Consider the following 17,870-nt stretch of genomic DNA (forward strand, 5'->3'; position numbering starts at 1 on the left):
AGAAAGAAAGAAAAAACAGGTAATTGAGTAGCCTGGATGAAGTGATGTTGACTAGGATTTTAAAAGTGGAGAATAGTGTAAACTTTTTGAATTCAGAATATTTTTAAGTTGTAGAAGAATACGCCTTGAGGAATTAAGGTTGATCTCCAAGTTTTGGGTGTAAATAACTAGGTGTTTGCTAGTTCGTTTTTATAAGATAGAAAGACTGGGTGAAAGCACAATTATTTTTTCTCCCTGAGGAGAAGGTAGTGTAAACGGAAAGACAGACGTGACAAAATGTTAACAGTTGAACAATTGGTGAGATAGATAAAAGCATAAATATGTTTATTGTTTTATTTCTAAAACTTTTCCGTAGGTTTCACTCCTATAGAAAGAATTGGAAGGCTGGAAAGAATTTTTTTTTCAATGTCATAGTTTATTTTCAAAGAACATGCCCTGCATTTCTGGTCTTTGAAGCACATTAAAAAAAATATATTTAAAATAATTTCTCCTTTGAATTTTAGATACCCTTATATTTTTCCTAATATGATTTCCTATGATTATGATTTCATCCTCTTCTCATCTCAGGTTTCAGATCGTCAAAGCTATCTTGTCATATCTTTGGTTCTTTGTGTTATTTTGGGACTGATGCTTTGTATGCAGCGTTGTCGAAACACTTCTCAATTTGATGGAGATTATATTTCAAAACTTCCTGAAAGTAATCAGTATCCAAGCCCTAAAAGGTAATGTCAGCATTATATTTCACAATTTTATTTTTTTACCGTTTTCTATATATTTTTGAGAAATTTTAAGCAAATAAAGGGAGAGTGAGGTAATTCCTTTCCCTATATGATTATCTTGAAACCAAAATGTTAAACACATTATTGGATAGTGCGATCTTCCTGTGCCTAACATGGCTGTGTAGACTAACAAAGAAAACACTAATAGTAAGGGCATGAAACCCTTTAAATATTTGGTTGAGAAAGTTGCTCAAATGTGGAATTCAAAGGAGGAAGAGAATACATATTTTAGTACAGTACCTTTTCTAAAAGGTATTTAGAAAATTTAAAGATCTCTATAGACAGACATCTTTAAATTTTTTTTTTACCTGTATTAGCAGTAACTGGAGTATTAGAGTTAGTCTTGCATGGTAAGCACAGTTCTCAATAACCTCTGTTTAGCCTCAACAAAAGAGTAAATTATATGTACTTTCTTGTTGCAACCAATATGTATTTTTCTTAACATGTTAGGTGTTTCTCTTCCTATGATGATATGAATTTGAAAAGAAGAACTTCATTCCCACTCATCAGATCCAAGTCTCTACAGTTAACTGGCAAAGAAGGTAGATTTTTGTGTATATATAATATGTATATATAAACATGAAACTAGCTTCTGGCATAAAGATAACTTCAGTGTTGTGTTCATAACCATCTGCAATAAAAGATGGATATAAGTAGCCTTTGTCTTTGTACTGTGTCAAAGCCACTGTATCATTTTCACATTTTTTATCTATCTTCGTTCCTAAAAGCCCAGAGGGTAGGGAGGGGGGCTTAGTTTAATTGGCGCTTGGTAGCTTTGTTTGCACATGCTCCTGTTTAGAAGTATTTCTTTTTAGAAAGGGATGTTTGAGAAAGTTCAACAGATATGGAAAACCTGAGTGTGCTCCCATAGCATCCTGTGCTTTTCTGCCTCCTCTTCTTATACAGGTAGGACCCCTTTTGTCTCTAGTTTAGGACTGTGAGGCACTTTATGAACAAAAATCTGGTCTGTCTTTTCTTTTTTTTTTTTTTGCCCCAGAACCTATAATTAGGTTCTGTTGTCTAACACTAAATACTTACATTTAAGTGAATGGATGTGTACTGAGGGGATATTTTCCTGTTTCACTGTCTTGTAATTAATGCTTATTAAGAGAATTAGAAATTTGTTTTCATACTAATATTAAAATAAATTAATTACATGTTTCATTTAGGAGTGCTTTCTTAATAATCATGGGTTGTTTCCCCTGTCTTTAGGATTTAGTAACTGAGTACCATGTTTCAGTTGATTAAATTATTCAGGTAATCATTCCTGGGCTTCACTAGTTTATTATTATCACGAAGCTTTACAGACTTAACCCATTACATGTGTGTTAAGTAAGACTAGCAAATATCTTCTTCCTCCTTGTTTTTTTCTTTTTCTTTTGGTTGATATGTCTTTTTATAAGTGAAAATTTTAATTTAAATATTACATACAAGAAAATATTACATATGTGAAACTTACTGAATTTTCACAAACTGAATACAGCTGTGTAAACAACACCTAAATTAAGAAGTAGAACATTAGTACCTCAAATACTTTCCATGTGTTCTCTTAGTCACTGCCAATCCTTTCCTAGAGTAGCCACTTTTTGAGTCTATTGTGAGATTCACCATGCCATTGACTATAGTCAATTGTTTATTTTTGTTCCTTATAGTATTCTATTATATACATATATTATACATTATTCATTTACATTTATATTATTTTCATTTTGAGGTTGTTACCTATTTTTTGGTAAATACATATGTGCATTTCTGTTGGGTATATACTATAAATGGGATTGGTGGATCATAGGGTATGTGTGTGTTCAGCTTTAGCAAATACTGTCACACAGTTTTCCAGACTGTTATATGAATTTGTTCTTCTATCAGCTGCATATGAGAGTTACAGTTACTCCACATTCTAAACATTCCTTATTTGAGGTATACTCACACAATTAGGAAATACATTAGATTTTTACTTCTCAGCATTTCTAATCTTAAGTGAAATCATGACTATCTTATTTATTTTCTCTTTATCCAGTTTTTTAGGGCCAAATAGAGTAGCTATTTGTACCTGATAATAGAATTACTTCTATTTTAAACAATAACGTCATCTTGGTTTATCTTTACAAGTAAAGAAAGTTGAGTAGAGTAGGTAGGAGACTGACTTTAGTCCTGATTCTACCAATAGTTAATTCATTTCTTCTATTGTTTGATAAGTTCTCTTCTTTTTTTTTGAGACAGAGTCTTGCTCTGTCACCCAGGCTGGGATGCAGTGGCATGATCTCTGTTCACTGTAACCTCTGCCTCCCAGGTTCAAGTGATTCTCCTGCCTCAGCCTCCTGAGTAGCTGGGATTGCAGGCACGTGCCACCACACCTGGCTAATTTTTGTATTCTTAGTAGACACGGGGTTTCACCATGTTGGCCAGGCTGGTCTCGAACTCTTTGACCTCGTGATCTGCCTTCCTCGGTCTCCCAAAGTGCTGGGATTACGAGCATGAGCTACACGCCCGGCAGTAAGTTCTCTTCTTATGGCACTTACCATAGTATGCTTTGATTTTACCTATTTTTACTTGCCTTATTTTCACTTCTAAGCTCTGTGGGAGAGACCATGTCTTTTTTTATTGTGATAAGAAACACAAAATTTATCATTTTAACAGTTTTTAAGTGCACAATTCATTAATATTAAGTATATTTATATTGTTGTGAAACAGATCTTTGAAATGTTTTCATCTTGCAAATCTAAACTCTGTTCACTAACCAATTCCCCTTTTCTCCTTCCCTCAGTCCCTGGCAACCACTATTCTATTTTCTGTTTCTGTGAATTTAACTACTTCAGGTACCCCATACAAGTGGACTCATACAATATTTGTCTTCATGTGATTGGCTTATTTCACTCAATATAATGTCCTCAAGGTTCATCTATATTATAGCATATGACAGAATTTTTTTCCCTTAAAGAGTGAATGATAGTCAATCCACTGTATTTATATATCACATTTTCTTTATCCATTCATCTGTAAGTAGACATTTGGATTGCTTCCCCTCTTGGCCGTTGTGTGAGTAGTGCTGCTCAGGGGTATACAAATATCTCTTTGAAACCTTGCTTTCTGTTCTTTTAGCTATATACTTGGAAGTGGGATTGCTAGATCATCTGGTAGTCGATATTTTAATTTTTACCAGATCTCCGTAGTGTTTTCCATAGTGACAGCACCATTTTACAATCTCACCAATAACTCATAAACGTTCCAGTTTTTCATAGTAGTAATCCTAATGGGTGTGAGCTAATGTCTCATGGTTTTGATTTGCATTGCTCTGATGATCAGTGATGTCCAGCATATTTTCAGTATGCTTGTTGGCCATTCGTATGTCTTCTTTCGAAAAATGTGTTTCCAGGTCCTTTGCCCATTTTTTTAGTTGGTTCATTTGATTTTTTTGTTGAGTTCAGGGAATTCTTTATAACCCGCATTCTGGATTATAACCCCCATTAGATAATTTGATTTGTGAATATTTTCCTTCATGCTTTAGGTTGCTTTTTCACTGTTTTGATTGTGTTCTTGATGTATAGTTTTTAAGTTCAGTGAAGTCCCATTTGTCTATTGTGTTATTGTTGCCTGTACTTTTGGGTCATATCTAGGAAATCATTGTCAAGTTCAAGGTCATGAAGGTTTTCCCCTATGTTTTATTCTAAGACTTTTATAGATTTAGGTCTTTAATCTATTTTGTGTTAATTTTTGTATATAGTGTAAGATAAGGGCCCAGTTTCATTCTTTTGAATGTCAATATTCAGTTTTCTAACTACCATTTGTTGAAGAGACTGTCTTTTTCCCATTGAGTGGTCTTGGCACCCTTATTAAAAATGATTCGACCATGTACATGAGGGCTTATCTCTGGGTTCTTTATTTTGTTACGTTGGTGTATTTGTCTGTGTTTATGCCAGTACTCTACTACTTTGATTACTGTAGCTTTGTAATGTGTGTTGAAATTTGGAAGTGTGAGTTATCTAACTTCGTTCTTTCTAAAATTATTTTCCATATTTAGGTCTCTTGAGATTTTATGTGAATTTTAGGGTGAACTTTCTATATAAGCAATGTTGTTTTACTAGTTCACTTGCAGATTATTTTGGATTTTCAGTGAATACAGGTACAGATACTGAGAAAAAAGACAGTTTTGTTTCTTCCTTTGCAGTCCTGATAGCTTTTATTTCTTTTGCTTTCTTAACTGTCTTGGCTTGCATTTTCAGCAGTGTTAAATAGAAGTAATTGACAAGTATCTTTGTCTTGTTCCCAAAGGGAAAACTTGCATTGTCTTACTGCTAAGATTATATTTGTCATAGTTGTTTTGTGAATTTTTTATTATGTATTTTGTCATTATGTGTTACCTATTGTCATAGGTATTTTATAGATTTTTAATATTAGATTTTATTTCCATTTTTATGTCATGAACATGAATTATATTGATTTTCTAATGTTAAAATTTAATTGCATTTTTAGTACCACTTGGTCATGATATATATGTCTGTGGATTCTGTACTGCATGTATTATTTCTATATAATTTGTTAGATAATTATGTAGGAATTTTGCATCTATATGAATAAGATTGGCATGTAATATTTTCTCTTGTTGAGTTTTGATATGTAAGGCTTATAAAAATTAGATGGGCAGGGTTATCCAATTTTTGTCTTTTTTTTTCCCCTTCCTTGCCTTCATTAAGATTTTTTGTTGGGGGGGAAGTAAATATGCCCCTTTACTGCCATTAAGTTGGAAGTTGTGTGTTGGTTCTGTTCTTTTACTAGTTACCCTAGAAGTTACAAGTATTAATGCCTGCCAAAGTCTCAAGTTCATCAATACTTGTATCTTCTCCTGAACAATACAGAGATCTTAAAACTCTTATTTTTCCCCAGCCATATTTGTATGTTACTGTTCTTGTCTATTTTTATTCTATTTTTCTGTTTAACTTTAATTCAACTAGGTATTATTTCTTTTTATACTTAATATTCATTAAATTTACTCACATTTACTAATTTCTTTATTCTTCAGAGCTTTCATTTGCCATAAGTTAAAACTGAAATACTAATCTCCTCTTTTTTTTCTTTATCATTTTGAGATTTGTGAGGCTCTTTGGAGCTCTGGATTGGTAGGTTTCTTTTATTGGTACTAAGAAATTCTCAACCATTATTTTTTCCTCCCTGTGCCCCAGTCTCTTTTAGATTCTTGTATTTAATTAAATGTACTACTTCTCCCTGTATCTTCCCTGTCTTGTAAACTATTCTGTCTTTTTGGCTTTTTGAGGTGTATTTTGGATGTTATCTTCTGATATGCTTCCAGGCCAGCAGTCTTGCTGTTCCTAAATTTATTCGTTGAGTTTTCAGTTTCAGTTATTTTTTCCATTTCGAGGAATTCTTTTTGTATTTTTTTAAACTCCAGGTCTGTTTTTTTCTTGTTACATGTTTCCTGAAGATATTTTCAAGCTTATTTTTTAGACATATTAAGCATAATTGTCTTTACAGTTTGTGTTTGATAATTCTAATATCTTAAATTTTTGTGAATCTGTTCATTGTCTTTGTAAGGTGTGTTGTGTCTTTGTGTGCTACTTTTTCTCTTTGAAAAATTATCTGTAGGGAGAATTTGAGGCCTAGAATATAGGTTCTTATTTGAGAGGGAATTTGTGTGTCTGTTACATGCTTTTAATACCTTACATTCATGACTTGAGGTTTGTTGGGCCACCAGGTGATGAGAATTTGGACTGCAAGTTCATGCATGACTTCATTCTTTCCCTGAGGTTATAGTTAGTCCTTTGGAGTCTCAGCTTACTGTACGCAGGGAGGTGGTATCTTATTATACTAAACTTTGGGTGGGCCCTAGGACCTGATATCTGATCAGGCCCTTATGGTACCATCAGAACCAAAGTTCATATATTCTTGTGTTGGCAAATGTTCTCAGGGTAAAAATGACTTTTGTTTTCCACTTGACTGTCCGGGTTCCCACTGTCTTTCAGTTTTAGCCTAGGGATTACTTTATTGGCAGCTCTTCAATGCTTTTAGTGATTAAAAAAACAAAGCAAAACACATCATCACTTGCTTGCTTTCATTGGAGACGTTAACTATTTCTAGAAATAGACATCATTCTGTTTCTAGAAATAGATATCATTAAAAAAAAAATAAGTTTAGTAATGTGATAGAAATGACTATTTAGAGGAACGATTTGATATTTTCATATATTTGATGACTTTCTAATAAATCTCTGGAATATAATGTAAAAATTATAATTGGTTGAATTGTGGTATTAATAAATTTCCCAAACATGAAGATTTTATAGTGAATTTGCTATGAATAAGCTTTTGTCTTTGTCAGACTTTAAATTGTTTACTTTTAGTGGATTGAATAGGACTAAAGTCTCATAGCCTCTCTTTTATGTGTGTTTATTTTGTCAGTGTGGAGGTAGGATAGGGAAATATCTGAAATCTGCTTAGAGTAATGAAATCTTAGGAACTTTGGGCTAAAACTAATCTAATTTACTCACTATGCCAGAAATGTTCATTATTGCTTAGGAATATATACTGCATGTTCTAGCTGTTTTTAGATTTTGGATTTTATAGTTTTGATCATAGTAATAAAGAGAGAAAAATATGTTGGATCTCTTTTTATGTTTACTTCTCTAACTGACTTCCAAACATGGTCACGACTACTTGTTGCACATTGTTAATCCACCTTTGTGACACAGTTTAGAGGCTAGTCTTTTAGGGAAATATTCAAATGATCTGCAGGTTTGGTGTTAGCTTACCCAGGAATGTTTCTTTTCTCATCAGGTAAAAGAGTGGGGCTGGGCCCCCAAAAAAGATCTTTATTGTGTTGGTTGATAACCAGCTACTAGTTAAAAACTTAAGGAAGTATAGTTATTCGAAGACTACCAGTCAAGTACAGGAGTAGTATCATCTTTCACCTTGCCTTTTTTTGCTTACTAATTTAAATGCATAAATATATAGTTAACCTGATAGTAATTCATTTGGTTCTATTACTAGAAGATAATAACTAAGGAACGATTTTTCTTTTTTAGTGTTTAATTACAGCAAACCCACCAAATCCAGTTTACATTTTACATGCTTTTTTTTTTTTTACTTACAGTAGACCCAAATGATTTGTACATTGTAGAACCCCTCAAGTTTTCTCCAGAAAAGAAGGTAATTGTTTATTTCTTTTTAAGTTTATTGCCATGTTTTGTGATAATAACTGAAGAGGTTGAAAGGTTTAAGGTAATTACCTTTACATAGTCCTTAACTGAATCTTTCTTTTATATCATTGTAATGGTGTAAATGAATATTTACAGAGGTCAGCAAGCTGTGACCCACAGGCCATATGTAGTCTATTTGATATGGGCCATGAGCCAAGATAGGTTTTCTCATTTTTAAAGAATGATGAAGTAAAACATAACAACATGCATGAGAAAAAAATATGTGACCTGCAAAGTCTAAAATATTTACTATCTGACCATTTATAAAAAATATTTGTTGATCCTTGGATGATTGTCATTATTTATTACCTAATGTATGCCAAGCACAGAGCATGCACCATTCCTGTAATCCTCACCACAACCTGAAGATGATGTTATCCTCATTTTTTTTTAAATGAAAAAAAAACCCAGAAATTCGGAAGGTACTTAGGTTTTTTTGGCTTCAAAGTCTTTGCTTTTTCATTTTGCCTTTCAAATTAAGTTATACTAATTTTAATTAGTAGTATTTACATCTAGGTGAAAGAAAGAACTTGGGCTTTGTAGGCAAATAGCCTAAGATTCAGTCTCACCCTGGCTACTTACTACATCGCATCTTAGGCAGGGAACCAAACCTCTGAACATTGCTTTTCTCATTTAAGAATCAAGATGACTGACACAAGAACAGAAAACCAAACACCGCATATTGTCACTCATAGGCGGATGTTGAACAGTGAGAACATGTGGACTCAGGGAGAGGAGCATCACACACTGGGGCAGTTGAGGGGTGCTAGGGGAGGGACAACAGGGGGTGGGGAGGGATAACATGGGGAGAAATGCCGGATATAGTCAAAGGGGGAATAGAGGCAGCAAACCACCTGGTTATGTATGCACCTATGCAACATATGAGGCATGACCTGCGCATGTACCCCAGAACCGAAAGTAAAATAAAAAAAAAAGAATCAAGGATGAAATACTCACCTGCCATAATTAAATAATATAAATAATATTAATATAATATAAATAATATTAATAACTGCCAGAATACATGAAAGCAACCTGTATGGTATAAAGCAACCTGTATGGTATATGGCACATAGTAGGTATTCAGATATTAGTATCACTCCCTAAACCTATATTCTTAGGTAGCAGGTAAGCAATTTAAGGAATTTGATTCAGTAATATTTACCAAATGGGAAGGTGATGGTAGTATCTATACAGAACGAACAGTGTGTGTGTTCTGTGCTGTTTATAATACTGTTTTACTTTTCACCAGGAGGTGGCACTTTTCTCTATTAGCTCAGCTCTCTAGATGTTTGATAAGGTTACTATGGGAAATATCATTGCTAACTTTTCTTTTACTTGAGTTACAGAAGAAGCGCTGCAAGTACAAAATTGAAAAAATTGAGACCATAAAGCCTGCAGAACCATTGCACCCCATAGCCAACGGAGACATTAAAGGAAGGAAGCCCTTTACGAACCAGAGAGATTTTTCTAATATGGGAGAAGTTTATCACTCTTCTTATAAAGGTCCCCCATCTGAAGGAAGCTCAGAAACTTCATCACAGTCAGAAGAGTCCTATTTTTGTGGCATTTCAGCTTGCACAAGTCTGTGCAATGGACAGTCTCAAAAGACAAAAACTGAGAAGAGGGCTTTAAAACGAAGGCGATCTAAAGTCCAAGACCAAGGAAAATTGATAAAAACTCTAATACAGACTAAGTCAGGATCATTGCCGAGCCTGCATGACATAATCAAAGGAAACAAAGAGATCACCGTGGGAACATTTGGTGTTACAGCAGTCTCGGGACATATCTAAAATTAATTGAACTTTTCATACTGAAGACTTTTTTGTTCTTGTTCTTTGAAGAACAGTCTGTGATATTTGAAGGGTTTCGGAGAGGGAGAAAATATTAATGGGAAAGGTATTCAGAAATTATGGTTTCTGCCTTTTTAAAAAGTAGATGGGATTGTGTCAATCTTGGTTAATGAGCTACAGTTTTACAAAGCTGATCACTTCCTATAAGAACAATGGTAGACATTTTATAATGATGTTTTTTCACAAGATTAATTACTGGGACAAAAGTAATTTGGAAGCCCAGTTCCTTAGTTGGGATAGGAATGAAAGCCTAAACCTCTTCCTTTAGCTTTGTTCCTATTTCTTGCACCTTCCCATATTTATGTGCCTTTTGTCTATTTATAATGCCACTGGAAGAGGAGGGAGAACTTTTTCTGTTATTTGATTTCTTTTATAACTTTGCTAGGTTTTTGAAGCTGCAAACACTACAAGGCTTTGAGGGAGTCTATACCTGAAGCTCAGCAATGTGGGTCAGACAGTGTAAAGACCTAAAGACTTGCCAACTAGATCTTTGTTTAGCAAACTCACTGGAAATGAACAGTCAATGGAATTTTTAAGTCTGTTCTTTTAGGTAAATGGTGATGCTGTTGTTATTTTCACTTAGTCAGACTGGATTACTTTTTACTTAGTTACTAACTCAATGAGAAAACCCTACAGGATCGTTTTTTGCAAACAACTGATACATGCAAACAAATTTTTGACAAATTCACCTTTTAAACACACTTAACCATTTGCGAAGATTTTCTTTAGCTTACATTTTAAACATTCACAATAAACACTAATCCTCCAAACTTTCACTGTTTTTATTACTGCAAATATCAAATTTGAAGGTCTGACCAATTAGTACAAGTCTCATATGATATAATCACTCTCTATGTACATATGCACAGATCCAGTTAGTGAGTTTGTCAAGCTTTGTCTAATTGGCTAAGTCTAAGGGATTATTATTCCTTGATGTTTGTTTCATATTGGCTACAAATGTGCAGAGGTATACATATGTGATGTCGATGTCTGTCTTTTTTTTGTCTTTAAAAAATAATTGGCAGCAACTGTATTTGAATAAAATGATTTCTTAGTGTGATTGTATAGTAATGAATGAAAGTGGAACATAATTCTTTTTGAAAGGGAGAGAATTGACCATTTTGTGTTGTGATGTTTAAGTTATTAAGCACTTTTAGTAATAACTTTTTAAAGTTGTCTAATACCTTTCTTGGGTGTTGTTTGTAATGTGACTTATTTAAAGCCTTTTTTGTTTAAGTTGCTGCTTTAGGTTAACAGCGTGTTTTAGATGATTTACATTTCTTTCCAGTCTGCACAATTAGCCATTCAGAGCAAGAGGGCCTGATTTTATAGAAGCCCCTTGAAAAGAGGTCCAGATGAGAGCAGAGGTAGAGTGAGAAATTATGTGATCTGTGTGATGTGGAAAGAGAATTTTCAATATGTAACTACGGAGCTGTAGTGCCATTAGAAACTGTGAATTTCCAAATAAATCTGAACACTTGTCTTTATTAATTACTGGCCCTTCTGTCTTTTAAAAGAGAACTCACAAATTATTAATATTTGAACAGAGATTTAAATTTTTGCCACTTTTAAAGCTAAATATCGCAGTATTCCATTCACTACTGATTGCATTTCAGCCAACTACAAAATGATTATACTTTTACATAAACATTTTGCTCCCTATACTATCAAAATTTCACTTTAACTTTTTCATATCTAAATACAGCATAACATTTTGCAACTTGAGGTTTATTTTTTCCTCTTTCACATTATAACTACATCAGAAAAAAAGAAGTGAAAATTGTATTAGATTTTTGCCTATTAAGAAGCAAAAACTTTATAGATGTTGATCTGATGGGCTTTTAATGTTCCCTGATGACCAACTTCATTTTATTTTTTCTAATGTTAAGTAAAGCATTAAAACAGTATGAAATAAGAAGAAACTGGGGGATTGGTAAGAAAGGGGTTGCAAAGTAAATCAATTCTTTTAATTGGATTTTTTAAAACATTAAAGTTGTGGCTCACGCCTATAATCCTAGCACTTTGGGAAGCCAAGGTTGGCGGATCATTTGAGGTCAGGAGTTCAAGACCATTCTGACCAACATGGTGAAACCACGTGTCTACTAAGAATTAAAAAAAAAAAGCCAAGCATAGTGGCGCATGCCTGTGGTCTCCGCTACTCAGGAGGCTGAGGTGGGAGAACTGCTTGAACCCAGGAGGCAGAGGTTGCGGTGAACTGAGATCATGCCACTGCATTCCAGCCTGGGTGACAAGAGTGACAGAGTGAGATTGTTTAAAAAAAAAAAAAAGCTATGCATACATATAATTTGAGAAATTAGACAGTTTTATAAGGCTTATAGAGTAAGAACAGAAAACGTTTCTAATCTGTAATACACACACACACACACACAAACACACACACACACACACCAGTACCACCTACCCTTCTCCACCAAAGATTTCTTGCTTCCCAGTAGCAACCATTTTTGACACTCTCTACAGTTACTGTGCTTCCGTTACATTGCTGCTTATTTTTCCATTTTTAGATGTGTCCTCTGTTTGAATATATAAACTTGTAGGCATGAACATGAAATAGACATAAACTTGCATTTGTTAATGTAATTGGGTAAGTCTATTCAAAATCACACAACAGGGCTACTTAGAAATACTGCTTTTCTTCAACTGCTTAAAAAACTTTCCAATCAATGAATAAGTTGAACACCATTTAACTTTGCCCAGATTCACCAGTTGCTAATCTTTCTAGTTTTAGGTATATATATTTTATATGTATATTTGTATTATACATATCTTTATACGTGTATGTATAAAGATATGTATGTGTGTATTATGTGTATATATATAAAGAAACACATTTTTTGGTGAGCCATTTGAAAGTAAGTTGGGACATTATGACCCTTTACCCGTAAATACTGTGGCACATTTTTTGCTAAAGTAGGGACGTTCACTTACGTGACCATGATACCCGTATGATATGTAAGAAAGCTAGTTAACTCCATAATATGTAATACACGATTTATAGTCAAACTTCTCCAGTTGCCCTCACTTGTTTATTTTGGGCCAGGGTCCAGTCAAGGTTCATTTGGTTGTATTGTCTATTTAGTGTCTTAAAAAAAAAAGACTTCCTGACTTCGCATATAGTCTTGGTGCAAGGGCCATACTTACTTTCTCTGAATCATCCCAGTTTTGGTGGATGAGCTGCCCAAGTGAGTCAGAGGAGCTTTTTTGAGTGATGTGTTGATGTTGTCACTGAAATTTTATCCCAACTCACAAGTATTTATAATTAACACATTCTTAAAAATATCCTGTTGGAACATGTATTTAGGACTTCTGCATTACACTCCACTTAATCTATATACTTTAAAATTAATTTTTCAGGCTGGACATGGAGGCTTGCATTTACTGTAATCCCAGCATTTTGGAAAGCTGAGGCAGGTGGATCATTCGAGGTCAGGAGTTCGAGACCAGCTGGCCAACATGGTGAAACTCCATCTCTACGAAAAATAGAAAAATTAGCCAAGTGCGGTGGTGCACACCTGTGGTCCCAGCTACTCAGGAGGCTGAGGTGGGCAACTCCCTTGAACCCAGGAGGCAGAGGTTGCAGTGAGCTGAGATTGCTAGGCGACAGAGTGAGACTCCATCTCAAAAAAAATTTTTTTTTTTAAATATTTGTTTACAACAGAGTTTATTACTGCTATGTTGAAGTCATATAGTCTGGGCTACTAAATGTTGAAGTCATATAGGCTGGGCTACTAAATGTTTCATATTTTTTGACAGGTAGGCCCTTAGTGCTGCTGGTAGTTATACTACATTTTTTCTAGTGCCTTTATTGATTCTCTTGAAGTATTTCAAATTTTCTCCTTAAAACACACACATCTCCCTATTCCTACTGTCAGTGGAGGACCTTCCTATTTCTCTGAGAAAATGCAGAATTAAAGATCTTTTCACAAGCTCCCACCTACCAACTTCTGTTTTTATGATCTGCCTTTGCTCCTGTAGCTGTCTCCTTGAAGCCAATGCTCTATTTGTGAACTAGATGGTGTCAACAAAAAAGAGTTCAACTCTGTAAAATATTTGAAGAGATTTATTCTGAGCCAAATATGAGTTACCATGGCCAGTGACACAACCATCAGGAGGTCCTGAGAACATGTGCTCAAGGTGAGTAGGGCACAGCCCGATTTTATACGGTTTTTGGAGACATGAGACATTAATCAAATACATCCAACATTAGTTTGGTTTAGAAAAGCAGGACAACTCGAAGCAGGGGCTTCCAGGCCACAGGTAAATTTAAAATTTTCTGATTGACAATTGGTTGAGTTTGTCTAAGGACCTGAGATCAATAGAAAGGAAATGTTTGAGTTAAGATCAAGAATTGTAGAGACCAAAGTTTTATTGTGCGGAGGAAGATTTTAGCTAGCAGGCTTCAGAAAGAATAGGCTGTAAAATGTTTTCTTATCGAACCCAAAAGGGTGGCTGACTTGTAAGTTGATTATCTCCTGGATCTGGAAATAAAAAATAAATAAAAATAAAAGCAAAAAGAGGATTCTCTGCAGAATGTGGATTTTTCCCACAGGAGACCACTTTGCAGGGCAATTTCAAGATATGACAAGAAGGCTGGGTGCGGTGGCTCACACCTGTAATCCCAGCACTTTAGGAGGCCAAGGCAGGCGAATCACGAGGTCAGAAGATTGAGACCATTCTGGCCAACATGGTCCATTCTGGCCCCATCTCTACTAAATATGTAAAAACTTAGCCAGGCATGTTGGTACGTGCCTGTAGTGCCAGCTACTCAGGAGGCTGAGGCAGGAGAATCACTTGAACCCAGAGGCGGAGGTTGCAGTAAGCCGAGATCGCACCACTGCACTCCAGTCTGGCTGACAGAGCGAGACTCCATCTCAAAGAAAGAAAAAAGACACGACAAAAAAATATATTTGGGGTTAATAAATTTTAACTTCTTTCCTTATTTGTTATGTGATGTTGTGCCAGAGCCAGGTTAGAAAGCAGGCCACCTAATACAGGGTTAAATAAAACCCCTCTGATGAGACTTTATGGCTTGCAGAGTGTGACTCCTGAGGCCCCTTAGGTAGGAATTTGGGCAAGGTAGGAAAAAAATGTCAGTGTTTAGTCCTTAATTTCATTCTTCATTTGACCTCTCTCTGAGGGCACTGCTTCATTTTCTTCTCTCCTGCACCATTTTTCTCCCCTCCAAATAGGTCTCTCCCATCAGCATACTAATATGCTGTTACCAGTATGAACCACTTTGACCCCATTTTCCCCTCCAGTTATTGCCTATTTATCTGCTCCATTTTATAGCAAAACTCGTCAAAAGAGATGGCTGCCCTCACCATCATCAATTTCTTACCATTTTTCCTTGAACTCACCCCAGTCAGGACATTGATCTCACTGCTCTACTGAAACTGCCCTTGTCAAGAGCATCAATGATCTCATGTTATTAAAACCAGTAAGAGTTCTTAGTTATCATCTTACTTGACCCATCAGCAGCACGTAACTCAGCTGATCATCCCCTTGCTGCCGCACCTTCTTTACTTGGCTTCCAGGACACTGCAGTTTCCCTTCTACAACAATGGCGGCTCCTTTTTGGTCCCTTGTTATCTCTTTTCAATATTGGACTGCCTCAACGTTCTATTCCAGAACCTCTACTCTCTATTCGCCCACTTCCTACGTTGATTGTTCCTATTTTTATGTCTCCGGTTTCAAGATTTCCTTTTCTGTTTCATTGATCTTTCTATCTTTTTCTTAGCCAATGCTGTTTTAATTATTGCATTTAATTGCCTGTTTATATGAATATACATATATATACATCTATATATAGTTATTACATATATTAAATACATAGTTTTTACGTATATCTGTTGTTCTTAGTTATCTATAATGATACATATATATTTAATAATATATAATATATAATTATTTTATATAATTATTTTATACTATACAACTTATAATTTTAATATTAATGCAAAATATATTAATATATATTTAATTATACATTTAATTATATATTGCTATATAATTAAATATATATAATTTATAATTTATGTTTATAGTATATGTGTAATTATATAGTATAATTATAGTATATATGTATATGTAATTCAATATATAGTATATATTTAATTATGTATGCTATATATTTCTACATAAATCTTATATATAGTAATATGTATACAAATATATGTAATATGTATATATAGTATATATTTTATAGTATATACATATATGTAATATATATAGTAATAGGTAAATATATAGTATTTATTATATTTAATTATATGTTATATATACATATATGTAATATGTGTAGTACAGTATATATTTTATAGTATGTATACCCATATATAATATGTATATATAGTATACATTGTAATATGTAAATATACATAGTATATAATTACTAGATAATTATGTATAGTAGTATATTAGGTTGGTGCAAACTGAATTGTGTTTTTTGCAATTAAAAGTAATAATATATATAATTAATTACTATAGATTTAATAATATACAGTAATGTATATATAATATACATATATGTATACATTGAAAGTAATGGCAAAAACTGCAATTACTTTTAATGGTTCTGCCCTTGCTTCTAGAGAAAAAATTAAGTGGACCTCATTATTACTCTGGGCACTGTAAGTTATGAAGCAGTCTCAAATTACCTTTTAGAATGTGCAGTCCCAGGCCAGGCACGGTGGCTCACTCCTGTAATCCTAACACTTTGGGAGGCCTAGGTGGGTGGATCACCAGAGATCAGGAGTTCGAGACCAGCCTGGCCAACATGGTGAAACCTCTACTAAAAATATGAAAAAATTAGCCAGGTGTGGTGGCAGGTGCCTATAATTCCAGCTACTCGGGAGGCTGAGGCAGGAAAATCGCTTGAACCCAGGGGGCAGAGGTTGCAGTGAGCCGAGATCACACCAATTCACTCCAGCCTGGGCAAAAGAGTGAAACGTCTTAAGGGGGAAAAAAAAGAATATGCAGTCCCAGATAAAAACTAAACTTTCCATTTCATAATGATTTAGAGCCACATGCTGCTCACAGGTTAAGACCTGAGGCAGATTCACACCTGGGTGAGTGTGACTGACATCTTCTCACTTCTTTGTCCACTCTTTCCCTTCTCGCTTCCTAATTGACGTTTCAGACACCTCCAGGACTGGAGTAGAAGAAAAGGGAAGTAAAGGAAGCAAGAGAATTCTGATTTGACTTGTGTTGTCGTAAAATGGCTTCAGGCTCTCTGGGTCTAGCAGACATGTAAAAATGAATTTTTCCTTCATGGAAACTCTTGAGGGTTTTCTCGTGAAATCTCTTGCTCAGGTTTTCTCACCTATGTTCCCTTGATATGGAGGGAACACTAGTCTCTGGCTTATCAGATATTCTTTACCCAGCTCCAAGGATCCAGTAATACCTCTAGCTTCTTTCTGCTGAGTCCTTATTCCTTCTTCATGCAGTCCTATTGGAGAGCACCCAATTTAGCCTCTGCCAAATGGCTCTCATGTGTGGTTTGTATTTTGTCTCCAGAAAACATGCATTTTTGGCCCACTAACTCTGGGAATGCTGTCCAATCCCAACATGATAGCAAACCCTTTGCCCATGCCATCAGAGTAGTAAGCAAGCCTGTCTCTCAACTTAAATTTTCTAGGTGGGATTCAGATACCAGTCTCCTGTGTTGCTTTTTCTCCCAACATCGGGGGGGCACATATTCCTGGGGGAAGTGATCTTATTCCTAGATTGGGGTAAATATGGGTTATTTATGTCAATCACTGCAAATCTATTCTCCTTGTCAGTAACTGTCTTAGGCATGGATTTGTGGTGCAATTCTAGCCAATGAGAAACAGAGAGTTCTGTGGAGAAGGGTGTTTTGGAGAAAAGTTTCTTCACTCTTATAAAGCAAGCTGTAGTAAAAGATGGACTGTTTTCCTCTTCTGGACAATTTCTTATGTGAATGATACGTGTAAATCTCTCACATATAACAGAAGCCTATCTGAGGAACTCTGTCATGGTGAAGATGCA

The 17,870-nt window shown here is 34.8% G+C and overlaps 1 protein-coding gene across 6 annotated transcripts in view; it reads left to right on the top strand.

Moving 5' to 3' along the window:
• The window catches only part of SUCO (SUN domain containing ossification factor), a 78,584-nt gene extending 67,251 nt beyond the window's left edge, over positions 1–11,333 (top strand). For 3 of the 6 annotated variants that reach the window (XM_064370659.1, XM_064370657.1, XM_064370661.1), the window contains 4 exons: positions 568–722; positions 1,230–1,321; positions 7,884–7,939; positions 9,339–11,333. In XM_064370659.1, coding sequence (XP_064226729.1) covers positions 568–722; positions 1,230–1,321; positions 7,884–7,939; positions 9,339–9,782 — 747 coding nt within the window. In that variant the 3' untranslated portion in view covers positions 9,783–11,333. Of the gene's footprint in view, positions 1–567; positions 723–1,229; positions 1,322–7,883; positions 7,940–9,332 lie in introns of all 6 variants that reach the window. The other 3 variants (XM_064370656.1, XM_064370660.1, XM_064370658.1) reach the window with 1 other exon arrangement.
• The last annotated feature ends 6,537 nt before the right edge of the window (positions 11,334–17,870 follow it).

The sequence above is a fragment of the Aotus nancymaae genome, unplaced genomic scaffold (assembly GCF_030222135.1).
Source record: "Aotus nancymaae isolate 86718 unplaced genomic scaffold, 86718_ANA_hifiasm-v0.15.2.pri h1tg000108l, whole genome shotgun sequence".
NCBI classification, from domain to species: Eukaryota; Metazoa; Chordata; class Mammalia; order Primates; family Aotidae; genus Aotus; species Aotus nancymaae.